This window comes from Triticum aestivum, chromosome 3D (assembly GCF_018294505.1).
Source record: "Triticum aestivum cultivar Chinese Spring chromosome 3D, IWGSC CS RefSeq v2.1, whole genome shotgun sequence".
Taxonomy (NCBI): Eukaryota; Viridiplantae; Streptophyta; class Magnoliopsida; order Poales; family Poaceae; genus Triticum; species Triticum aestivum.
The window spans coordinates 587,246,650-587,274,187 of NC_057802.1; the positions used below are offsets into that span (position 1 = coordinate 587,246,650).

Genomic DNA, 27,538 nt, shown 5'->3' on the forward strand with positions numbered 1-27,538 from the left:
ATAGCCGCTGTCACCGACACGACTGGCGGAACGCAATAAATTAATACCTACCCGTCTCCATACATAATTGCCGTCCTTATCTCAGGCCACAGCCTCGCACCCACCCAACGCTCCTCATACCAACCATTTATTTCGCCCGACTCTTCTTCAGCTCCCACAGTCGATCTGGCCGACGGTGAGCCAAGTCCGGTGCCGGAGCTAAACAGGTACGCGCGCAGTTTGTTCCAACCGCCTCCCCTCCCCTCAATCTCGCATTCCGACCGCAACAATCCACCCATTAGCCAGTCAATATACTAGGAACACGACAGATCCCAAGATCTGGATCCCACAAATTGTTCTATTCCCGGATTGCTCTATCCCGATCCGCTACCATGTATGCAAGCCTGGCGACTCTTGTGCATTTTTAATATATAGGATCACAGTCCGTTTTACTCAACCTAGTGAAGCCGTAAGCCATAAACTAGTGAAGTCATTTAGGGTCGATTTCGTCTAGGATTTTCGAAATAAGTTCATTTTCCTGTAGGCACTATATCCGCAAACAATTTATACATACGATTTTTTCAATTTTCGCTTACGATGATATCTGTAGGCACCATGTCTGATGCCGGTAGTTGTGATGGGGCCGCAGCTGCGTGGGATGCACCACAAGACGACATCCTTGAGCAGCCAGTGCATGCTATGGAAGAGCAGGCACCTCCTGTTCCAACATCTCGAATTTCAGTCAGAAAAGCAGTAGAAGTAATCCAGACATTTGACGATTACAAAAGGTGGCTCCTCACTGAAATTGGGTTTGGTGGAATCTTAAAGCTAACCATGTTGCAGAAGCTTAATCTTAAGTTCAGCGCATGGACTATGAGCAAGGTCTGTGTTGAGCGTCGAGCAATTGTTCTATCAGAAACAAAAGTACTCAAGTTTTTTGCGGAGGACATCCACAAGGTGTTCGGCATACCATGTGGCCACCGGAATGTTAAAGGCCGCGATGGGTTCATCAAGCCAGAGGCTGTGACCTTCATAAAGAGGACGCTAGGGATGGACAGGACGGGTGTGCATAGTCTACGCGCGGCTGAGGAATTCGTTATGCGCGACATTTCTGAGGCGTCCAGCAAGATAGAGAAGGATTGCTTCCAAATTGCATTTGTCATTTTTGATATGGGACACGTTCTGGCACCTAGGACAAAACACGATTATGGCACCATAGACTATTGGGGTGCACTTGCAAACACGGAGAATATCACGCAATATAATTGGTGTGAGTTTGTACTGGAGTTTTCGCTCGAGGCAGTCCGGCGGCTTAGGAATGATATGATGGCCAACAACCATAGTACAAACCTGGTTGGTTGCCACTTGTTTCTCTAGGTTTGTAAACATGTGTTTTTCAGTACACACCCTCCTGTGCACCGAAATCTGTCATTTGCTTTTATGGTACATGCATTCTCTTTTTCAGATATTCTTCCTTCACAATGTTGACCTTGGAATTTTCAACAAGAAGCACAATGTTCTTCCACGCATTAGTGATTTCGACCAGAATAGCCTGAAGAACATGATAACGATGGCCACTGACATTGGGAAGGGCCCCACTTCATATGCAAAATGCATGGTAAACATTGCAGCACAGATGACAACATAGCTCATTCATTATGAATTTTTCTGTTTTTGTATTAAGGGATTTCCATGTGTATCCTTGGCAGATTCGCCAGGGCAGCGACCTATGCTATGCCCGCTGCAACATACCTGATTGCAACCTCACAACATCCAACCAGCCAGTAGGATCTGGCAATATGGATCAACATGCTGGCAATCACACGGATGACAGGCACGATTCAGTCCAGGTCTCATCTTCATCAGCTGTCAATCTAATCGATGTACAGACACCAATACATATGCTTGGACCAATAGATTTTGTACAGCACATGCAGAACCGATACCCCATGCTGGTATGGGTCAGTGGGTTAATTTCGCGATTTTGGTGATTTTTTTTTGAAACTTGTTCCTGAATCGTTCCTGCGTTTATTTTTCTGCTGCAGGGCAGGGATGAGCTGACCATTATACTAAAGGAGCAGAATGCCAGATGCCAGCGCGAAATTAACATTGCTCGGTCCAATCTGCAAGCAGATATGATCAAGTTTGTGGACAAACTGATGGCGTCAATCAGCAAGAGGTGCATATGTTGTGCTGCACGAGGTTTCTCGGACTGTCCAGCAAGAGCAATCGATACATGTCAAGTTGACACGCTCACAACTCCGTGTGGTCCCAAAATCCCAGGTGTCAGGCTCGATATGTCTGCATGCAAAGGTTCTTGGTCACTCTTCCTTGCAATTTCATTACTATCTTCCGTCCTCACAGTTTACAATGAATTTTTCACTTTGCCACTAATTCATTTGCTACGACATTCGCAACTCCATTTTGCAGGTGCCAATTCTACTTCCAAGCCTACTTCCGATGAACGGTCGGACCGGCAACAGAACAAGAGGGTGCGCATCGACGAAGAAGCAGTCGCGTCAATGACGTCTCAGATAATACATTTTGCAAGGCAGACTCTGCAGGCAATAAGTGAACTGTTTATTGACCTTCCCAACGATGGCAGTACCACTGTGTTTGGACAGAAGTCTGACGGTCTGCCAGGGAGGAAATATGTATTCAAGGCTGGCTTCCAGACAGACCCATGGATCAGGGGTGTTGTCCCGTGCCCACCGCAGGCTTATGTGTCCGAACAATTGGAAGTTTTTTTTGCTACCGCACCGGCAACAGAGCTATCAAGGTGATATCTTGAAACCATGCTCTTACCGTTTGTCATCTTTTCCTGTACATCTGTCTCACTTAGGCCGCTCAAATCGCCATGCGTGTATTTACAGGAATTTCCTTGTGCATGAGAATCCTAGATTCTTACGGATAACTGGATTAGCGCTCAAACAACAGCTTGTCGAAGATGAACTAATCGACCATGAGATGATGTCAGTCATCATTAGAAGGTATTCTCAGTCTGACTAGGAAGCAGACAAACATTCACCATACTTAACGTGGAGGCACCCGCTTGAACCAGAATTCTCGGTCAGTCATACATTGTTTTTTACACTTGTTGAAAACCTTGCAACACAAATCTCCATTTTCATATACTAACGATTTTTGCTGTATATACAGACTCTGGTATTATCCGATCATGATTTCATCCATACGCTGTCTATCCAGAAAGCATTATCTGCGGCGGGACTCGAGTATGACATCACATCGGCTCAACTGGTATGACTGACTTAGCCGTCCACAGTTCGTTCATACATGTCTACCCATCTGTCCACAAACGTGTCATGTCTCCTATGCAGTTCTTCACGCCAGTCCCACGACCTGAAGGGTGGATCGTCATTTTCTGGGACATGGTAACACGCACCATTTTTGTTGTTGATCCCATGTACAGCAAGAAGAGCCAACCCCTGACCACACAACACAGAGACGAGATTTTAGCTTGGAAGCTACATGGAGCACTGTTCAGTTGTGTAAATGAGTACTATGCTGGGTGGCCCGTGAGCAAAGATCGGTGGACTATCCAGTTCCCTGCCCTTGCTGATAGCATTTTTTCCCGGTATAGTTTTCAACATCCGTATTTTCTGGATGCCCCTATGCGCAATTTCATAGACTTTCTTCTTATTTAGCTCTGTTTGCTATGTTCAGAAAAGAAACTGGTGCATGTGTTGTCTTTATCACCCGTCATTTTGATGGCAAGAAGCTGAAGATTCCCCTCACAAAGGTTGGTTATCATGTCACCTTTGCCAATTTTATGCGTGGCCAAAGTCAGCGCTTGTAACTTCACAAGTTTGTATGCTAACTGACTACCGAACCGTTGTCATTGCACAGCACACAATGTCAAAAGCAAAGCGGGAAATGCTTCATGAGTGCATGAAGTTGCAGGGAAATTTCTCACCACATGCACGTGATGCTCTATGGCGCCTTCTTGCACCATCAGACTCCATCTTTGAAGCAGAATAGAGTAGCAAAGGACCACCATCGGCATGGAGCTATGCTTTTGTACTATCTTGCCTATGCACACTAGCCACCTGAAAGTATGTGACCTTCATCTTAATCACCAGTAGCAAATATGTGAACTGAGGGCATCATTTTCATCCAATCGTTCTATGTTACCATGTTGCGGACTAGTACTTCAAGCATCATGTACTAATTAAGTGGATTTGTGGGTTCTGTGGACTATATTTTGTTCCCATAGTCACCACATGCATCGATCCCCATGGTTATTTTTTTAGCTGCATCTGAGGTGCAAATGACATGCCCAACTTCACACACAATCGGCACCTTAGGCCATATGCTTTTTTACCAAATGAAATGGCTCAAACCATGAATCGCCAAACCTAACGACCCAATGCCCCATGAATCCACCTGTAGAGACTACACCTGATGACATTTCTAGTGCAACCTGACATGTCACGGTCAGGTCTTTTATATCACAGCTAGGCCGATCCAATTAAACATGAACACTTCCGTATCAAACGATTTTTTTTGCAATTGGAATGCATCACACAAACAAAACTAGACAATAGGTGCAAACAATTTTGGAGAGTCGCGAATCATGGCGTGCATGTTTTTGTATAACAGTCAGAACAAGGATTAAAAGATTGGAAAAGATTGCCATTCCAAAATTTGTTTGTAGTTGGGTCAGCGTATGGAAGAGATATACTGACCTCACCTCATGACAAAATCAATCTACCTATATGGACAACATCAATAAATGGCAATCACACATGTCGAAGGTTCACACATACTTAGGTTTTACGTTTAGGTCTCACAGTCTGAATGGCCATAGATGACCGACATTTAAAAAAATGACCACGTCCATCGATGATGCATGAATAGGTGGTTCCGAACCCAGGCACTGATCACAATCACTTACACACCATCCGGAAGTGGGGTGCAAGCTAAATTGCATCTCTAGTTGCAACCAACATGCCAGTTATATCTGAAATGATGACCCTACTTATATGGATCAAAATAATAGCTCACAAACTTAGAGATGGCAGCCAATAAGTCCTCACAATCACCTACACACCGCCCGCGGTGGGGTGCAAGCTAAATTGCATCCTTTCCCGGCTCCAAAATGTCTTCAGTTTGCTGCTGCTGGCAAAACTAGGGAACCATTACCACACCTCATAGATGTGGGATGGCAACTAACGTTCCCAATTATCACCCTATGCAACCAGGTGTATGTTCCGAAGCCGCAACATTTGGTCCAAAATTAGCTGTGTCATCGCCTAACACTCTAGAATGGGAGCACTTCCTCAACCATGAAATCTGGCAGCTCCCCCATGTTCCCCCTCATTGATATAACTTCATATGCAATTGACTGCCTCATGTAGTTTAGGCGTGCCTGCAAAATATTTGAGTTTGATTATTAGCAGGCTCATCAATGTGATTGAAACGGCTAATAAAACTGTCCAACATGTTTGTACAGTTCAGTGCTCACCGGGGTAAGCACATTCTGAAGATATAGCCCAGTGTAATTCCTGCTGTAGTTGACAATGTGCAGCCAGCTGTCCTCCCTGCTTGTTTTCCATTATCACATCAATCAAGTCAGATTATTAATCCATAGCATACAATTTTTTAGAACTTGAAAGGGGCACTCTTTGAACATACATTGTGGAGCTGTCATGCATGCCGACGTTGTACTCGATTCTCCATCCCTGAGCCGGGACATACCAACCAGCGATGTTCTCATGTATGCACCGCCGTAGTCCTGCGAGGATGAAGTTTGCATTGTCTTCATGCTTGTCCTGCATCTGTCCGCTTGGCCCAGATGTTAAACATGGGTCCATGACCAATAATTTCCTCTCCTCACCATCAACTACATATAGTGACCAGCTTTCCATCATTGGAACCGGCAGCATCAGCTGAAAAATCACAACATTGGATGAGTTCATATTAATGCACCCCAATTGATAATATATATGCACATAACACTCTGATTTTATATCATATCATGCGCTGAAATTTTTGTACCTTCTTTGTCCACTGCAGGCGATACCCGAGTGCCTCATAACTCATCATTGTATTCATGAATTCAAAGTCCAAATTGTATGACCGGTACATAAGGGCGAGCTACAGAAAGACACAGTAAGTTATGGCAACCTGTCTGATGCTGCAATTAAGCTGCTTAGTTTCATGTCATCTAAGTGCAGACTCACCACAAACCGCAAGTCAAATATGTGTCGCCACCTGATCTCCCAGTCCCCGTACATTCCCCCTTTCTTGTACACAAGCATTCTCGACACAGCTGTCCAACCGATTGTCGTCATGCGCCCAGCAGGACCAAATTCCTTCACAAAGTCATCACCGGATAACACTATCAGGTAAGGCACCGGGTGTTTGTACCATTTCCTGCAAGTTTGCAAAACACAAGCCACCAGCATTGTTAGTCACCATAACAAATCCATATCTTCTATGTCCACATGATTACAAACTTGACCCACCTGTTTCGATTCCTAGAGCTGCTGGTACACATTCTGTCCCAGAATTCCACAACTCTCTTGCAAGGGTCTCTTCATGCTTCAGACCAGCTTTTCCTGGGAATACGTCCCCCTTCTCACTCATTTCCACTTTCACTATGGTTCTCACCATGCCAACACGCAACCTCAAGTTTCTGTTCATTCGTCCTACTCCCCTATGTACGTCAGCATTCCCTTCCCGATCCATTGTCTCTACAAAATTAGTCAAAGTTACTCTTTTCCCATTTTAGCGACACATGTAGTTTTGCATTCTATCTTTTCCCGCTAACCAACCTTGATTGCCGGTGGGCTGTTCGTGTGTAGCATGTTCAGCAATTCTTGAAACATTCCCTATCGGCATCGCTCCTGCTTGTCCTGGTCATACAAGTTCACCCACTAACATTTGTTATGGTACTGCATCATTTTTTCCCAATCATTTAAGTAAGTTGTAGCATCTTTTGCATACCTTCATGATTGTCTCCATTACCAGCCATTGTGTGTACCCCATGCCCACCACCTCCAGAATTAGCCCGTACTCCCGAACCTTCTCCGATTTCCCTGACTGGTTGGTACAAATACAAAACAGTGAATGGGTTAGGCCAACAATAAAACAGCTTCTCAGCACAATCATTTTTTTCCACTCACTTGTGATCCCTGGGAAGGTGTATCCTGTGATGCTACCGAGAACACCTCTTCCTGTAACCACTACTCCAGCTTCCTCCGGTGCTGCAAATCAATTCAATATAAATTGTTATTATTATGCTAGTCAGTTTACATTTAACAAAGTCAGTATTAAGCGCACAAACCTCCATCAATTATAGGATGTTGTAGTAGCCTATGGCCAGCACCTATGGAAGTGTCCATAGAATCAACGTCATCCTGCACTGTTCCATTTCCATCATCACCGCCATCATCCAAACTTGGTGTTGATGCTGAGTCCCTGCTCGATATTCCCAGCCGTCTCCTCTGCTGGTGGCACTGGCTTGCTCTGTTTGCGCTCCTCTTCTGTCCCCTCCTGATCCCTTGTGATCCTCTTCCTAGGTGTGCATACAGAAATTATAATGAGAGAGTTTGCCCATTGCCACTGGTCAATTATGTACATCAACAGCAGCAGCACCTATATCATTGGTTGCACCCCGCACAGATGCAATCACCAATGCTGATGCCATACTACGGTATCCTTCCGGTGGTGATGAACCAACACATGCCATCCCTTCAGTTTGGTAAAAATATATTAGTCGACTAACTACTGCACGTATTGAACTAAGTCAGACACAACACTTACCATCTATAATTGTATGAAACTTCAGGCAAGTGCATGTGTTGTTTTCATTGCCATCCATATTTCTCACAATTGCTTGCAGCTCTGATCCAACTTCATCCCCTGTGAACAATAAACAGTAAGCATCATTTATACGACATCAGCCTTAAATCATTGCCAACGTTATCTCATTATCTATTCTAAGTACATTCGAGGTCCTCACCTATTGTCCTTACTGCTGGTGGGAGCTCTGCACCCGCTTCCTGCTCTGGCCCTTCGCAAAGAAGGTCCTCCGTCATTTCTTCTGTCTTAATGTAACCCATTGCTCGATTTACATCTGAAAAGAAAACTTCATACATTTACTTGATGCATGCCATATTTTTCTTATAATTATTTTCTGACCATCTCAACGAAATGCATACCTGTTCTAGATGGCCCTGTGTCAACATCTGTTTCTGGAGTGCTCACGATCAAGTCAATCAATGGCACTAAAACAAATACATTTTTCAAATGTCAATTTCTAAAATATTTTTCACATATTTTTACATTATCTGTCGGTCACACGTACCTGGTGCCATGACAATGACCTCATTATTCGCTTCAGCAACACTTGTGACCAAGTCGATGAATGGAACTTCCAATTCTGCATCAACAACATGCATTACAACTGCACTTATATATATCATAGTCAATATGCAACTCTGTCAAGGAGATGTAACTAACCATTCACATCATACAAATTCTGTACTGATGTTGCAAAGAGGGCATCAGCGCTCAGTTCCACCCTTTGCATAGGCTCATCTTCTATAATACTACCATGATGTCTTTCCAGCATCTCATCGTATCCTTCCATACTATCAGCATCCGGAGTTGATGGCCCTGTGAGTACAGATCTCATTGCATCCACAACTGGTGTAGCTTCTTCAAGCATAGCATTCATCATATCGCGAACCCCCATGCTCATCAGTACACCTTCCGCTAGAAGAAAGCATTTTTTTAAGTGTGAGCGCTTCTTCGATTATAGTTTAACCTTAAAAAATACAATATGTGACCATGAGCAGTGGCTAACCTTCAATATCTGCTGATGCTTGCAGAAACCTTCTTATGAGGCCACTGTGTATGCTGTCGTCCCCCCTCTGTTCTGGATGGACTACATACTCAGCAGAATTTGGAACTCCATCTCTAAGCACTGCACTTGCAGGAGTTATCGGGGGCTCGGACCCTGGAACTCTACTCCTGATCACTACATCTGCAGGAGTTATCGGGGTCTTGCATTGATCATTGGTTGAATCACCCGTACCATCTACAGGTCCATCTGCAGAAAACATCCATCCTTTTTAATATGGTTACTCAACATAGTTGCATCAGGTACAACGGGTAACCATCTTTTTAAAGTAAATTGAAGTGCAATCAGATTCGCAACCTGCACCCTCAAGCAGTGGGACAGAGATCTTTTCCGGATGCGCTTCCCGCCCTCCTCCAGTGTTCATCCGTATTGGGGCAATTCCTGCTGGCGCTGTCAATATTTTTCAACAGCAACAGTCATTTTTCTATCAATGGATGTTCAATGAATGGGTTTAATTAATTAGACGATCTTTTTCTTACCTTGTATGCTCACCACTGGTGGCCGCTGCCGCCCCCAAGTTGCTCCTCGTCTCTCTTAAATTTGTTCAACAACTATGACCTGTCATCTTCTATTCTCGGAAAGCACAAGGTGTTCACTCCGGTCATAAATATCTTAAGCTTACCTTGCTGCTGCAAGATCCTTGCAACGTTCCTTCCTATGCGTTCATACTGTGTCTTCACATCGTCGTCGCTATCTGAGGACTCCAACTCACTCTCTTCTTCTAAGGTTTTTTCCTTTATCATTTGCATCGATTCGCAACATGCGGCTCTGCCGTCTGGCCTCATAACCTCCTTCATTGATTACAATTGGCAGCTCTCTCTCCCTTACAGCATGCAGCGGAGCATCTGCAAACCAGCATTTTTCACATTAATCTTATTACACATTTTATATATACATATTCATGGTTATCATGTTTTTGTCTGACCAACACACCTGTCAAATTGACCACTGCCTGATTAACCTCATCATCACTTTCAGATCCCAAACTGGAGTCATCACCATCTGAGAGTACAACGCAACGACCAACTGTTAATTCTAATTCAATGAACATTATATGCTCGAGGTGATGCAGCAAACAGGAATGAAATCCAAGATGATGTTGTTTACCATATTCTTGGCTCCGGGACCTCGATTGTGATAATTTTGTATTGTCTTCCAGGTGATTTCTTGAATCATTACTCTGATCTCGCATATCTCCCATTGTGTTAACAATTGCCAAGGCATGCTCTTGTGCAGTCCTGTCATATGGAATTTCATCCACCTCGTCGTACGTGTCATATACTGGAACTGCAGTTTTAGAAAACCAAACTTTATAATGTTAGACACATCTCTACATGTCCAGTATAATTTTGCTCATGTTTTGTAGTTCATTTTTGCTAACCTCTTGGCTCGCTGCAGTCGCTGTGACACTCTTCGACGACAAAACCCTGATTCAGAAGAGCAACCTGCCAACTGCTTGATATATGATCGTCAGTCGCATTGTCAGCCGCCTCAGTTGTAGTGCCCACGCATCGGCCCCGTGCACTCAAGTCGCCATCTCCATGTGGTTCTCTGTCGTCTGCAACTTCTTCGTCCATAATGTGGAAGCCGGGGTCTGCATCGCCATATTGCGGTTCAACTGCTCCAAGTTCATTGTGTGCTGCAAACAACTGAAAGGTCCCGCAAATTGCGGTTTATTATGTAGCTCGAACGATACCATGGCAGGTCAAAAACATGTTCATTGGGACATCTTACCGAATCAGCTGTTGCAGCCATGAGGGCTGCCACATCCATATTCGTTGTACCATATACGATTCAGGCCTCGTCTGCATTACATTATTTCATTTTACAACAAACGTTAGTACCTTTTACATACAATTATTTAAGATCGTACACGTCATGAGACTATTACTGTCATTACCGGGTAATATCCTGGGTTTTCCCTCTCCAATTGTATCAATTTCCTCACAATCGGAGTTGAGTAAGCACAAATTCTTGGCAGCAGATTTGACCTCAGGCTTGCTGGTCCATAATCCACCCAGTCCAGCTGACAATACTGCGAACACAAGTGGGATTTATTAAGCAGTCACTCAAAATATCCAAACTAACTAAATTACTGTAACCAACTTTCTAGGTACGTTACTTGCCTGCAAGAAAAGCAAATGTCCACCTAGGATAGCCAGCTCGTCTCCATTTGCTACGTTCCTTTGATATCGGTCGGCAGTAATCATTATGAGATCGACCGAGTATCGTGCAATGTTGTACTCGCCTATAGCCCATGGATCTTGCACAATGGGTAACATCTCTTCTGGTATTGTAGCAACTGACTGTCTTGGGCCCAACAACGTGGATACAGCTAGCAGAGTGGATGCAACTGCGAATGCTATGGTCTCATTCTCATCCATGCAACAAGGGTTTAGTGTGCTTATGACATACTCAAGGTCTGATACCTTCAAGCCTCCTCTTCCTCGCAGTCCAAGCAAACCCCTAACTTTCTTAACAAGCCTACATCTATCCACAGGTGTTCCAAATTGAACGATCCTACCATGACCACGTACGCCCAAGATCCTAACAGCATCATCATCAGTGATTGTTCTCACTTGTCCATCGGGCATTCGCAACGTCCTAGTTCTAGTGTCAACCCTACCTAGTAGGTCAGCGACGTAAACCCTATCTATCGGCCCGGCATATCTGTTGGTCAGCAAGCCGGCCATGCCCGTCGGCTCCATTGCATCATAAAACAAGGTACCTAAACCTATGAAAGGCCCCGTGGCGAACATGGATCTGTAAGACGGCTCCCTTGGCCTTGTGCAGAACATCTCATCACTTCCGCGTTGCCTGCTCCTCTTCTTCGCGCGCCCCCGGGTGCGGCTGCCGGATCTTGGCCGTTTCAGCGCCCCCGGAGGCCTAGTCATTGCCCTCGACCGATCTGCACAAAGCACACGCACATGCAACTGGGTTAGTTCATACATTCACAACCTGTAAACAGCCCGTACGGAACGAACCATTGGTAATCTACTTCATCGATGGCGGGAAAATCTTAGCCGGAGTAAGAAAGCGAGCTAGATTAGCTGCCAGAAAGGAAGGCCGGAGCAGAACAGAATGTACGGTGGAGTTAGAACCGATGCCAAAAGATAACTACTGGCAGGAGCACGGCCATCGGAAGAGTATGAGGAAGAAAGTGTCAGGCCGGAGCATGCTTACCAGATAGGCAAGGCTTGCTTCCTCTGTCCGCCGGAGGTCAGGCCAGATCTGGATTTTCCCCTTTCTTCACTGCTAAGCTCCAAAGCTAGAACAGAGACGTACAATGCTCCAGGGGGGGAAATGAGCAGGGGAGAGCTCGTGGGGTGCGGTTAAAGCCAGCCTCCGCTGTCACCATTGTTCCATCTACTCCCCCCCTCCGAATTTACTGCTTGTCTATGCAAAAAAATTTATTACGTAGATGCCTGGAAACCTCTCACAGCCACACATTTTGGACTTCATGGGCGGGAATTACCCCCACGCGACGCTGCTTGCGCCGCACAACAGTAGCGTTCCTTGTATATTTTCTGTTCGAACAAGTTTTTACCACCGACCGGTCGCTCAAATCGCCCCCCCCCCCCGGTGAAATTTCTTCATGCACGTGCGCTTGCATGCAGCACTCATGCATTGTGGTCCGTACTTTTTGCAAGTACTATATTGATACACCCATGTATATTTTGGGACCAGAACCCACACTGCTGGTACCCCTTTATATAGAAAGTTCATAATTGGGGGGTCCATCTCGAAATATGCTACTTGACAAAGACACAGGATATTTTGCAATCGCTCCCTCTCACTCCTGTTGACCTTTTCCCTCGAGCTTACAGCATGTAAGGACAAAGGCATGCACATGCATGGACTGGTCTCCAATGCATTATTGTAGTTGCACAGTACGAGTCGTGCGCGCTTAACCAATGCATGGACAGTTCTAATTACCATCGGCATGTATCTTATGGGACCACTGTTCCCGGTCGGATGCACTAAAGAATGCATGCAGTGCTTACGAGTCGCCACCGGGCTTGCGTTCGCTTCAAGATAGACCGTACGTACGAACTGATCCCCATGACTACTAAAATACTTAAAACACAGCTATCTCAGTTCGCTCAGTGAATCATTCCAGTTTTTTGAATGGGAATGCACGTCACACAAATAAGCCTCGCTTACAACGGTTGATTTATACTGGTTGACAACAGCAGGCGTGCTTTACATTACAGAATTCACTACTACACTCATGATCCACTTACAAACATAGAGATCTATGTAGCAGACTCAAACTGATTACTGGTACACATGACAGCAACAAGGCAAAGGCATCTTTGCCTAAACTGAGTGTACTAGCAACAAGGGGTAATCAGATATTCTTTCTAGCACGTTTGGCGATGTGGCGATTGCTTTCCTCCACATCGCCATCCGCTGTTATCATCAGCTTAAGGGATTCATCTTGCTCCAGCTCCAGTTGATTAGAAGCTGGATCATGCTCTCCGAAACCTTCCTCTGCATCTGGATACCCATCAATGCCTTGATCCATCATATGCTCGGCAGGCTTTTGCTCCTCCCGCTGGTCGCCAGGCCCACTAACCTGCTGAAATGCTTGTACAGTAAGCATGCATGCACACTACATTCTTCACTAACAATCCCTGGCTTACCATGCACCCCTGCAGAGACACCGTGGAGATGCCTGAGTTCTCACGAATCGTAGGCTCATCCCCCTGGTTAACCGATGCTTCAGACACCTCCTCTGCCTGCATTGGACCACCATTCGTTCAGTTATTAACATCAACAACACTGTCATCTCAAGACAGAATAAAGCAAGCGGGATGTACCTGGATCGGATCGTTGCAAACCCTTGTGCAGTCTTCAGAATTGGTCAATGACGATGCAGGGTGGGAGACTTCTGAGGCTCCCATGAGGCACCTCTACAATGAAAATGGTTGAGCCGCTCGACGAGCCATCACCACCTCCCCATTTGTACTGATTCGTCATTCTCATCCCGCCCATGTCGTTTGAATTTGAAACAAAAGCCCGCTCACCTGGCTTCAATGCCGGCCACACCAGTTTTCCAGCCCCATCTAACCCTGCACCTCATTAATTTTCTAGTAACTGGTTTCTTGGCTTACACATGCGCCACGCCCCATGGTGACATGCCACAGGTTACCATGTAGTAGCGCAATTTTTCTATTCAGCCATAAGCAACATTTATCCAAGAGTTGCAGTTTCCCCAAATTCATATTCGTGCAACACCAAATTTAATTCCGCATCAAATAGCATCTTAAAATTTAGAGTTAATACCACAATTGGTACATAAACTTGTAGGGGTGGGAAAAGATCCATACAAAAACTAAAAAACCCCACAAAACTAGTCATCCAACTTGACTGTTGTAACAAATTCATACAAAACCACCCTGAACTGCACACGTGGCACGCCAGGTAGGCTCTGTCGGGCCCTGAAGCGTTTTTTTACAAACAAACCCTCACGCTTTAGCAATTTCGCAGACAAGTCCATGCCCCCGGCAGAAACCCCCTGGTCGTCGGCCCCGATGCAAACCCCTTCCAAAAGCTTTCCTTCTTTCGCCCGTCCTGTCCGCCTCATCTGCTCATGCTCTTGCGAGGCGACGCCGCCGTCGGCCTCATCAGTGGCGACACAAGGCGCCATGGAGCCGCGGCATAGGTAACCCGGCGAGTTCCCTCCTAAATACATTAAGCACTCCTCTGCCTCCTCTGCCTCCTCCTCATCTGCTTCCCCTGTTGCCTCCTGAATGTTTTCACCTCCACTTTATTGAATGTACTAAAATTTGTGCATTTACTGAATGTCTAAAGTAACTGAATATGCTGATGAAGCAGAATTACTCCATTTTTACTGAAATAACTGAATTTCGGAGAACTCCATTTATTGTGTGTGATGGAGACGCCCAAAATTAAAAAATACAAATAAAAACAAAAAAATGTTTGGCCTCGGTCTCCGACCCAGGACATGTGGGTCGAGAAGTAGGGTACAATGCCAGTGCGGTAAGAGTATGAGCTTGTTAGTGCTACATGGATTAATCTACTTGTACTGCTCACAAAGACGCCCACTCGCAGTCGCCCACTCCACTCTGAGTTAATTGCAAGGCAGTACCACAATTCGGCACGTTGTGACGAATCAGTACCAGTAGTCATTTTTTTGCCATGCAGTGCCAACTCTAAGCCTAAGGGCTGCATAACTGTCTGATAGCCGTATAAGCTCGTATTGACCACGTATCTGACCGACCCGGCCCACTTGTCAGGTGTCACGGTGGCATACCCACGCGCACCCGCTCGGTAACTCTCGCACCTGTCTCGGTCGCTCCATGTAGCCGGGTCCGGTCGATCCGAACCGGAGCCAGCCGCACTTTGTCACTCTCCTCGCCTCATCGCCCTCGTCTCTCCAGCCGCCGCCGCCGCCGCTCGCCACGCAGACCGCCGCGTCCGCCACCGCCGCCACGCCATGGTCTTCGAGGATGAGAGCAGCGACGACTTGTCTGGCCTGCAGATCTCCTCCTTCGACCACGGGATGCATTATCAGGTCACTGGTAGAGCTAGGGTTAGGGTTAGGTGATTTGGGGATTCGCGGATTCGGGATTTGAGGATTTGCTCTCTGTAGATTCCTGCTAGCATTGAAGACCAAGACTACAATGACTTGGAGAATGCATCAGAGGGGCTCTGCGTGGAGCATTGGCTGCCAACTGTGCGCCGTGTAGCTCTTGAATCATTTGAGACGGGCAAGAGGTTTCTAGTTCGTGCCCAGCCCGTAAGATTCATGCTCTATTTATGTTCACTGTAATTTAGGTGTAATATAGATCTTAGTACTGATGATGAAACACATAGTTTACCACTTAGTAGTTTTGATGCATCTAGTACTCATGCTCACTGCAATAGCTTAGTTGGCTTTGTTCACTGTAATATATTTATGGTTTAGTTATTTATTAGTACTTCTGATGATTATGGTCTTGATGCTTATGTTCACTGTATTATGTGTATGGGCAGCAGCTCAGTTGGCTGTGTTCACTAGTAATGATGATGAAGCAAATTGTTGACCACATGTATAGGTTGAGGCAGTACAGGTTGCAGTTGAAGTAGCATTGTTTAGTTGGACACTTAGTTGGCAGTGCAGTTGCTAAATTTTACTTGAGGTAGTATAGGTTGCAGTTCTGCAGTTGTCAGTTCATTTTTTAAAAGTGCCCTTTCATAATGGTAATTCTTCAGAGACTATCAATATAAGCGTTTGCTATATTGCAGGAAGCTGTGAATTGTGGTTTCCTTGCTTGGGTTGACGCAGAGTGGCCTCCCACAATGCAAAATGCATTGTTGAACCTTTGGAAAATGTTTGAAGACAGCAGGACTGCTAGGAGGAAGGATAACCTGGAAAGTTCACTTACTATCCACCACCTTAAAGAAGAGAAAAGGACAACTACGATGGACAAACTAGTTGAAGATGTCCATCAACTTCTCAATGGCCAGGAGGACAGGGTGTTGGATTTATCCAGTAGCAGTTTCTGTAAAAATATATCCAGTAGCAGTCCTAACTCATTGACAAGTGGGACCAATTCACTTACAGGTGGGACCTATTTGACAGCGTGGGGCCAACTTGTCAGCTAGTTGTGTGTTTGATACTTGACTGGTTTGATGATTTTTTTGAACATCAGAATTGATGAAAACAAGATCAAAATGCTCACTGGCAAAAACAGCTCCGAAACAACAGCTCCATCAAAATCCAGTTCAAGAAAGCATCTTCAAAATGATCACTGAACCACATAACTAAAAACTTGTTCAACATAACAAAAGCAAACTTGTTGAACCACATAACTACAAAGTGAGACACATAATAGCACAAGCACAAGCACAAGCAACTCATTGTCCCCAGCAGTAGGGGTCATCCCAATGCTCCTCCGCCTCTCGCCATTGCTTGAAACCTTCTCTGGTGGTTTCGATTTTCTTCCATGCCTCGTAGGTGACGTACGCATCTTTCGCTGCGTACTCGATGAGGTGCTTTGGCAGTGGGCTGATCCCCCATAGTTTGTGGTCCTCTTCATTGTTGATCTTCTGCTTCATTTTCTTGTAGGATGGGTGGATGAGGCTGGCTGCAAACTCAGCCGAAGACTGCCACCTCTTTCCATTGTTTGGAACTCTCCATTGGCGCTGCATGTCGACGAACTTGTCGGGGTTGATCTCCAAACCAGACAACTTCAGCTTCTCCTTGTCACCTCCAATGCAAAAGCCAACAAAGGTGTACAGCTCCTTCTCCTGCAGGAGCGGGCGGAGTTCCTTGGGCCTGCATCAAATTCATCTACTGCAGAAACTACAGTAGTACAGCCAGTTCAGAAACTTCAGAAGTTCAGAACTAGTATTGCATCTACTTCAGAACTATTGCATCTAGTTCAGAAACTTCAGAAACTTCGTAAGTACAGAAACGTGAGAACTACAGAAACTTCAGAAACTACTAATACAGAAACTTGAGAACTTCAGAAACTGCACAAATGTATGTTTTTACCATTTGGTTGCCGCGGTGATGTGGTATACTAGGCAGAGATCTTCCACGCATAACTGCAGAACTGCAGCCATTTGTGGAGGTTCGTCTTCGCTGGTATACTCGACATCAACGTCGATCGACCGAGGAAGCATGCCTCCGAGCCTCTTCCTGATCTCGCGGATCCTCTTGCTGGCTTCGTCTGGATTGCTCGTGCATATGACATCCAGCGGCTCCTTCAGGTGGGTATCAACCTTGAGCGCCACGGTGTAGTCCAGCTTCTGCCCGGGGACCGAAACATCGTCGTCGTCCACCATCGGCTCCTTGCCAGACGCCTCACCACGGTGATGCTTGGCAGACGGAGGGGAGTTGCTCCACGATGCCTCCGCCATTCGCTTGACAGACGGAGGGGAGTTAATCCATGATTCCTCCGCCATTGCCCTCCTGACCAGCGATGGAGGCAGATGGAGCGGCAATGGAATGAGGAGGGAGGGAGAGGGAGGCAGAGGGAGGAAGATGGAGCGGCAATGGAATACGAGGGGAGTTAACTGGACTGGAAGAAAACCCAAACTCCGCAAACTCCCTCTGCATCGTGGGGAGTTGCTAGTGGGGGGAGACATGGGGCGCACGGTTGCCTCGAAAAATCAAACGCCCCCGGCCCTTTGGTTTCTCGCAAGTGTCAGAACCCCGACGTTCTCCTGTTTCTGAAACAAAAAAAATAGCGATATTTTGCTCTAAAATTAATAATCACTGCAGACATATTAAGAGATCAATCTTGAAGCACTAACACTCGATCGAGCAAGTTCATCCACGAGCTCAAGGATGGATACGAAGGTATGATTACCTGCCAAACCCTGTAGCTAGAAGCTGTTAGCTAAATTATTCGATTAGTACTAAATTTGGGTCTGGGTTCAGCACGCGGATACTGGTTGTTTTTTTGGTCTAGAAAGTTTAATTTATCATGGTTGCCCGTCAGTGTAATCCATGAGTAATGTAGTACAGAGAAATTGAATACATAGTAATCAGCATGGGGTGGGAGCTGTATCACAGTGTCTATGCTATGAAATGAGACCATGAAATCAGTCAAAGTCCTTAATGACTGCGTTGCAATTAACTCCTCCACTCTATACGGTTCGCGTTCCCACTCACTCCATCAATATAACTCACCCACCCACCGCACCGCCCACCACTATCCACTCAACAGTCCCCACCCGCCGACCGCGTCGCCTCCACTCCCAACTCACCGCCGCCGGCCACCGCCGCCATGGCGAACATCGAGCCCTGGAAGCTCGCACTGGAGGATCTGGCCGGCGACGACCAGTCGTTCCGCGCGCAGATCAGAGAGGTCTGCAGCTGGTTCCCAAGCGCAAAGCTCCTGCTCAATCACGCGCGCGGCTTGGCCAAGCAGCTGACGGACGGCGAGAAGGCGCGTGCCTTCCCCAGAGGCCACGCTCAGGTGCCGCCGCCATCGTTCCTCGTCTGGGCAATGCGGGAGGCCACGCTCAGCGTGGATCCATACCAGCGAGCTAGGTGGTGGATGTACCGCTCCACCACCTCTCTCGCCCCGGTCCCCGTCGACGGCGACCCCGCGGACGCCGTCGGCGTCGTTGTCGCGATGCCTGCTCCAGTCGACCCTGCGGAGTACGCCTCTCACGACGACCTGACAAAGATGGTTGGCATCAGTGACGACGACACTAATGAGGTTGTGCTCCTTGCGCCGGCCGCCGTTGAGGGTGGCAGAGACATGCCCATCGACGCCGATCTCCTGCCGGACGTCGAGCTCCTGCTAGAAGAGGTGAAGGTCGAAGAAGAAGAAGAGGTGAAGGAGCCAGAGCAAAAGAAGAAGGGGGCAGTGAAGAAGGAGCTGAAGAAGGTGCGCCGCTCCATCCGCCTGCAACAGATGGAGACGTGAAGAAGAAGAAGTGGTCATTCTCTGCAACCATAGTAGTTAGGTATGTGGACCTGGAGATGATGTTCAACTGGTGTTATCTATTTTGAGCAGTTGTTGTTGAACTGTTGTTGTCTGCATGTTCCTAAGTACTGTTGTTATCTATGTTCTCTGCCCATGTGCCCATGTGCTCACTTTATGCCTAATATGCCAACATTCCAAAATTGTGTGCTTGTGCTAAAGCTTGTACTGTCAATCATGTCAACATGAGTTTATTCTCATGTCAAATAAGAGAATCATTACAAGAACAAGCAAATGATTTCACCTCTCACATCAATCAGTTTGGGATGTTTACCAGAGCCAACGTGGCATGCCACATGTCGCCTCCAGAACTGTTTTGTATGAATTTGTTACAACAGTCAAGTTGGAGGACTAGTTATGTGCGGATTTTTAGTTTTTGTATGAATCTGTTCCCACCCCTACAAGTTTATGTACCAATTGTGGTATTAACTCTAAATTTTAACAACCGTATACATGATCAACATGACCAGTACATATTCAGAAAATTCAGAGCAAACATTTCAATAGGATGAAACTGGTTTAACAGATAACAGCTAAACATACATGGTACCTGGGTTACGTCTAGTCCTCAGATATCAAAAATAGGTCAGTAGGATGAAATTGAAATTTATCTTATTAAGATGGACACCATATAGCTCTTTCGAGCATTAAACCAGCCTTAGTTGCGCGGCCTTGTGGCAATTGTTCCTCCGGTGTCCTTCAACTCCACAATTCTTGCATCTTGCTGGTTTGCGTGGCTGCTTTGGTACATCTCCTCGTTCGGGACAGGTTGTCCGCTTGTGTCCCTGCTGCCTACATATCCCGCAGAACCTAGTTCTCTTACTTAAACCTTCATATGGCGCCTTCTCCCTACTCATTGTCGGCCTCCCAACTTGCTTCCGTCTGGCAGGTGCCAGCAGGTTATCGATCCTATTTGCAGACTCATTAGACGAGTTGCTGTCATCGTTTCCGTCGTCGACTTGTGTAGCTTCGAACGGATTGCATACGTCGCCTCCTGATTGTAACATTTTCTGAACAGTACCATTGCCGGCTAACCTGTCCTCCAAACCTAGGCCATCTCTGACATCCGTGTACGGCTTCATCTCGGCTTCACAGTGATTGAATAGTGATGTCAAGCGGTCGTAAGCTGCCACACTTGAGTCTCCCATGCGTACAAGCTCCATGGCTTGCTTGTACAGATTGAAATGCCTGAAACTAAATGGGTTTTCCTGAGCGTTGTCTCTCTGGTACTGCATCAGGTGGGCTGGAAGCACATCTCTCGCATCTCGTGTCCACCTTTTCACAATGTGCTTCTTTGGGATTTCTGTCACACGAATGAAGTCCATTACCTGCAAACGGGAGCATTTTTTTGGTCAGAACTACATCATGTAGCTGAGGAGGTCAGTTTTACAAAAAACAGAGGAATCCTATATGTAGTCATGCTGTTTTGAATCACCTTCAGTATATGGCTACACAACAGCCCCATGTGGGCAAACTGTCCGCACTCGCAATCAAATTCATCTCCACCTTCAATCACCGTCACCTTGTATGAGGTTCTGCACCACTTCTCCCGCCGTGCAGCATCTGTATGTATTGCGATATACTCTTTCCCTTTTTCTTTTTCTTCTACCTGATATGCACCACACTCATACAGTATATGGCCAAACTGCTCGAACATAGCTCTTGTGTAAATCTTCCCAGCGTGTCTCTCAGTTGCCATATTTGCTCGCATAAGTGGCCTCCCCTGCAAAAAAGTCATCTGTAAGTAATATATCATTTGATCAGCTCAATATCACCGCCCCAAACGTTGCAATTTATTATTTAGTTTTGCACTTACAATTGTTGTCCGCTTTTCCTCATAATTTTCTTCTGACTCATGGTCAAAAATTAAACTCATATACTTCCTCACAAAAACATGCATAGGGCAACCAGGCGGCACGTAGTTCTTTAGCATGTGATTTGCGCTTTCACTCCGTTGTGTACTGGTCATTTTTGCACAGAACACCCCCTTGAAGTAGGGCTTTGCCCATTTGTGCCGTATTTCAAACAAATTAGTCATGTAGTCATGACTTTTCAAGTTGTATTTCTCTATTAAGTACTTCCAGCCATCCTCAAACTCATCTATGGTTAGCATGTGGTTGACAACCTTGTGAAACTCTGGTTGAAAATCACTCTTCTTTGTGTACAATGGGCCAAGCGGCTCTTTTGCCTTCTTTAGCACATGCCACTTGCACCACCGGTGAGCCGTGTTTGGCATGACATTACTTATGGCAACCTCCATCGCCCTGTTTTGATCTGCAGTTCATTCATACTAAACTCATTAGTCTTATTTGGACTAACTGTTATACGGATTAGTTCTAAATTACACTAATAAATTTGCATCCAATCTTACCGGTAAGTATTGTTTGTGGCGCCCTCCCCCCCATTATCCTAACAAACTCTGAGAAGACCCACTCAAATGTTTCCTCTGTCTCATGCCGAACTAGCACACCAGCTAGTATGATACTCTGGAAATGGTTGTTCACTCCAACAAATAACCCAAATGGCATGTCATACAGGTTGGTCCTATAGGTTGTGTCAAATGTAATGACATCCCCAAAGAAGTTGTACTGGAGCCTACTGTTCCCTGTAGCCCACATCAAGTTGCTGATCCTGCCCTCTTTGTCCGCCTGAACTCGATACGTGAATTGTGGATCCTTTGAGCACAGATCATGAAACACTTCCATTGTTTTCCTAACATCATCTTCTGCTTGCTCCCGGCTTATCTTGCCACACAAATTCCGCAGAGCTCTTTTGGTAAATGGCACATTCTCCATCTTTCCAAAAAAGCTGCCAATAATGTTGTAGACTTTTGACAAATTGACATTGTTCTGCCTCAACTGCTTCACTAAATCCTTGCTGTAAACGTCAATATGCTTGTGTGACGGCCAGTGTATTGTCTGGCCATATGTTTGTGACAATGCATGGTTGTGTCCATCTCGATGCTCTGCTATGTACCATCCATTGTCTTTTGTTCTCAGTAGTCTGATGAGGGATGGGCATTCACACCGGCACGAACGAGTATTCTCAATGATTGGCTTCCCCTGACGAAACAATTAAACTAGTCAGCCTCTGTCAAGTGCGCTTCAAGTAATATGTAACTTATTTGATGCCACATATAATTCCACTCACTAAGATACCAGGCATAAGCAGCAAATATACAGTATTTTAAGTCTGCAAAAATTCATATTCAAGTAACACGAATTTAAACCGTGGACCGCAGATGAGCTTACACTCTATACCGCACCCAAACGAGATACATGATGAACATGTACGGTACATATTGAGACAATTTAGAGAAGACATTTCAATACGATGTAACTGTTTCAACAGATAATAGATACGCATACATGGTCACCTTGAAATAGGAAACAATTCAGTAGTACGAAATGGAAACAATATCTTATTTAATTTCCACACCATATATGTGTCCTAGCATTAAATATTGTTAATATATGTTTGGTCTATCTTTCCTCTTACCGCGCATCCACACACGATCTCTTGCATACACTTGCTCCTGTTCACGTTCAGCCTACTCTTTCCGTAGCGAATTCCAAACCCTTTCTCCCATGAGTATAAATTGTAAAAGTCGTATGCTTCTACGAGGGTGTCAAAACTTGTTCCAATCTTTGGCACCATAACTATGTCTCTTGGATGATCCGCAAACTCTCTAACGGTTTGCTCCAGCGCCGTGATCCTGTCCGCACAAGGAGGCCTTCCTGGAGCAGCAGCACCTACACGCATCCTGCCAATTCATATCACGAACAATAATAAGGCACGGGTCACCAAGAGAATATCAGCACCTCTGAGCCAAATGGTCCACAGTTACAGTCAGTTCAATCAGTTAGAGAATATCAACACCGCTGAGCCAGATGGTGGGCATTTACAGCCAATTCACTTGAATTTTCATAATCCATCATCTTCAGAGTGCTCACCGGCGCAGATTAAAATCCTATGTTCTTTTAAACAGACAATCTGATTCAATCATATATTGTAAATCAACCATTCTATCATGTCTTTACCATACCCAAAACGGAAATTCTTATATATATTTTTTCCAACGTATTTTCAAACAATTGCATATTGGTACTACTAAATTCTCATGAAATTTATAGGCTAGGGCGTTCACTACCTTTGCGTCCATCCTGGTGTCTTCGGGTCCAACTGCTCTATTGAGTGCTCGGACCCCTGAGCCTTATCCCCGCAGGATGCTGCCGGCCGATAGATCTGGGCGTCCGCACTTGAACCGGCCGGAGCAGGAGCAGGAATCTCCGCCGGCGCGGCCACAGGGAACCGCACGGGCTCCATTGTCCCGTTATTTTCATTGACCTCCTCAAGCAGAGTTCTAATCATTCCACACAAATTCATCACGCGCAGAGTATAGATCAGTCAGCCAAAAAATCAGCGCAGAAACATGGTAAAAAATAGCTCACGTCGCAGATCTGTACCTGTTTATTGGCCGCAGCAAGAATTCCATGGTCGGCGGAACCCCTGCGAGATCGCCGGGCCGCCCACTCGCCGTCGCCGGAGTCAATTACTCCCCACTCTCTCAGCCTCACCCCCCACAGGGAAAAGATACAAATCCAACTTCACTTTCTTATCCACCGACTTGCACAACCATTGCATTTACTGCGTGCACTGCCGGCGCTTCCGTCAGCCACTGTACCTGTTCCACGGATCAGGACCCCGCCGACAACGTCGAGCCACGGCTCATCCATGGACAGTCGACGGCATTCATCCCAGGCCCATCTGTCGGGTGTGTATAGTTCAGTATATATTCACTTCCCGTGCTCCCCATGGAACTGCCAACAGGCTCAGTAATTAAATGTATCGAATCTCATAGCAATTCTCGACGAACCTGATACCGAGCTCCTGTGCACTCGCCATCACATACTCCGCGTCCAGAACAACCCGTTTCCCTTCCAGGCGAAGCGGCCGGGCGGTTTCTTGAGGCGATCCAGCCACAGCGCCACAACGCCGGAGATCGAAGACGCCGGCGACAGCCCACCCCCACCGCCTCCCCCTTCCCATCCTGATCCGCAAGGTCTGTGTTGTGCTCGTTCTCTCCCGTACACATTTCCCTTGTTTCATCTATATGGGGTCATGCATATGTCTACGAATCATCTAGAACTCGGCTCGCGCTGGATCTTTGGGTGCCCTGAATTAGAATGTATTGATCCGGTTAGGCTTTGATTTTCCTCAGAAATTGGCGCTCCATGCATGAAATGATCTTATAAAAATATCATCAACGTATCGGTCTCACGGTATAAATAATTGTCACCTCTTTTAACCTCATGTTCTTATAAATGATGGGCTTCGTTAAAAGTGTCTACTGTTGTGAGACATTTGCTAAACAGTACAGGTCTTATTATCTGATAACAAACGGCCTGAACTTCGGCATCCCGCAAGAGTGTAGTCGAATCAAATTCCTTATTTTTGCTACTGTATAAGAAGTTTCTTCATGCATAGGCCTGTTTTAGCCCCCTGAGGAAATACCAATTGTTCTTGCATGCTATATGTCTCTTTATTTTATCATATCCTTGAAATGGTTCATCGGTTCTGATATTAGGCCCTGAATTTGGTATGTGATGCAGAAAAGTTCCCATCATGCAGAGCCCCAGCAAAATGTCAGTGGTTTCTACTTCAATTAGCCCTGTTGTGTCTGGATTACAAGGTTGGGCCGATCTTCCGGATGGCCCCCTTTACTCCATTGTTGCTCTGTTGGGATCCTCCATTGACATTCTTGCTTTTGCTGCAACCTGCCACTCTTGGCGTGCAGCATTCTCCTCCTACCGATCTGCATCTAACTTATGCACATTAATCCCACCTCTTCTTATCCGACCCGCTGGTCCTAACCAAGGTTCTTCTCTTCCTTCCATTTTTTCTGAAAAATGTTCTTCTGTTCCTGAGAATTCTCGATACATGCTACGCATACGTAAAGTCATTGATGTAGCTAGCAACAATAGCGCCATTCGCTGCCAGATTCCTCAAGAAACTTTTGAGAACATGCACTTTGCTGGCTCTTCACATGGCCATCTCATCTGCTGCTACCGTGGAGATTGTCTTGTTGTCGATGTGTTCACCGGGGCCATGGTTTCGCCTCCACGTCTCCCTTTCAGCAACAGCTACTATGGTGGCACTCTCACTGCTCCACTTACATCTCCCAACTCACATCTCCTTGTAAGCACTCAATCCTCCCTGTTTGATTGGCCCGTTGGAAGTGACTCTTGGCAGGAACTCCAACTTCCTCATGGATGGATATTTCAGATCGTGCAGTTCAACGGTCAGTTCATCGCCATGGACCACGATATGGGGATCTATACTTTGCGGTTGGCCCCTCGGTTAGGCCTGCGGGAGATATCAATCGAGTGGTGCAGCGAGATAGAGCCAGAATCTTTTGTGCAGGCATGGCTTGTGGTCTGTGGAGACAATCTCCTCATAGTCGACCACTTTGTGCACCTATCGTCCGAAGATCCTGTGTGCCACCGCCTCGACATGTCGACCGAGCCCGCGAAGTGGGTGAAGGTGAAGACGTTGGACAACTGGGCGATCTTCGTCGGGGGAGATGAGCGGAGCCCTCCGTTTGCTTGCGTGCGCCCGGAGCGGTGGGGAGGGACGAGCAACAACTTGTACTACGCCCATCACTCCCAGCCTTGGAGCGTGCACTAGCTGCGCGGCCATGTGGACCTTGCTCCAACCAGCCATCCCAACTTCAACTGGCGTAAGAGGTTTGTGCCCACAGCGATGGCCATGTGGGTGTACCCGAGCATGTTCTACTCCGATGGCCGGTGATTGTGGTGGCACACATCACTATATTTATTTATCTTGCTGCTCTAGAAGTTCTTTTTCTTTTCTTATTTAAGTGCCGAACTGCCAATGCTAGGCAGTGGCAATGGCAAGTTATTGAATTTATTTTGTTTATTCTTCTAGGCAGAGCATCAGCAATCAGACTTGGACATTTTTGCACTAATTTCATTTTCTTTTGTTGGCTTGTAATAAGAGACACGCTTGCCATGTGAACGCATCAGCTGTCTAGAAAGCAAGGTTGTTTTTCTTCAGTAAGTACTTTGTGTTCTTGTACTGATAGGGACATATGCAGTGGGTTCAGAGTTCTCTGTGCTCTCTAGGCTCCCATGTGGAGTAGCATCATAGATTAAAATCGCCCGCTATTTGGCCGCGATCTCCCGGTAATCGCGGCTGAGAAATCTTCCCGCGATTTTCCAGTAGTACAAATCGCGGGAGATAATGCCGCTATCGCCCGAGATCGCTCCATTCCTTTGTTAGCCACCGCGGGGAAATTCTCTGCCGCTAAACGTTTTGCCCGCGATTTTAATCTGTGAGTATCATCCATCAAAACAAGTGTGTGTTCATCAATAGGAATGATTTTCATGAAAAGCGAGTACTAGTACATGGGCTGATAGCTGGGCAGGTACTTGCATTGACTGAAGAAGTTCATACTGAGAATATTAACCAAATATTTAAAAACACTTTACACAAAACAAGTGAAAAAATATTAACCAAATATTATAAAGTGTTAAATGTGTATAGAAAATATGTTTCAGATGTATATAAAAAATCTATAAACAAACATATATGTTCAGTATGAAAAAAGTTGATCATGTATTTGAATTTTTTTAATCAGAATTTAAAAAATGTTAAATGTGTATAGAAATGTTTGTCATGTATAAAAAAAACAATGCGTATGAAAACAATGTTGATCATGCATTTTTAAAATGTGAAAAGTGTGTCAAAATATATTCCTGATGTGTATCAGACAAATATTCCTGTTGTATAAAAAATGTACAAAGTACATTAAATAAAGTAGACACAGAAACATATATTTTCACAATTTTAATTATGTATTTGAAAAAACTTAAAAAAATCATATAGAAATGTTCGTGATGACTACGGAAAAAATGTATGTCTTGTGTGAAAAATGTTTGTTGTCTTTAAAAAATGTTCATTGTTTACTTAAAAAATATTGACCATGTATTCAAAAAATGTTAATCCTGTAACTGAAAAATGTTAAACACATATTAAAAAGATGTTTTAGATCTGGACACGAAAAATTTAATGTCTATTCAGAAAACTAGACATAAAAAATATAAGTTTCGAAAAATCTTAATCATCTACTTGAAAATGTTAAACGTGTGTATAAAATATGTGCCTGATGTATATGAAAAATGTTTAATGTGTACTA

At 45.5% G+C, this 27,538-nt stretch overlaps 2 protein-coding genes across 2 annotated transcripts; one reads left to right on the forward strand and one right to left on the reverse strand.

The window, feature by feature from the left end:
• Positions 1 to 19,967: 19,967 nt before the first annotated feature.
• Positions 19,968 to 23,646, reverse strand: LOC123076591 (protein FAR1-RELATED SEQUENCE 5-like). The gene is made up of 7 exons (XM_044498759.1): positions 23,471 to 23,646; positions 22,819 to 23,083; positions 22,297 to 22,382; positions 21,692 to 22,197; positions 21,137 to 21,594; positions 20,756 to 21,043; positions 19,968 to 20,648 (listed from the first exon to the last, which is right to left on the reverse strand). Exons 1-7 carry the CDS (start codon positions 23,644 to 23,646, stop codon positions 19,968 to 19,970), a joined length of 2,460 nt encoding a protein of 819 aa, XP_044354694.1.
• Positions 23,647 to 24,142: 496 nt separating this feature from the next.
• On the forward strand, positions 24,143 to 26,336 carry LOC123075679 (uncharacterized). The gene is made up of 2 exons (XM_044498229.1): positions 24,143 to 24,382; positions 24,933 to 26,336. Exon 2 carries the CDS (start codon positions 24,946 to 24,948, stop codon positions 26,005 to 26,007), a length of 1,062 nt encoding a protein of 353 aa, XP_044354164.1. The 5' UTR covers positions 24,143 to 24,382; positions 24,933 to 24,945; the 3' UTR covers positions 26,008 to 26,336.
• Positions 26,337 to 27,538: the final 1,202 nt, after the last annotated feature.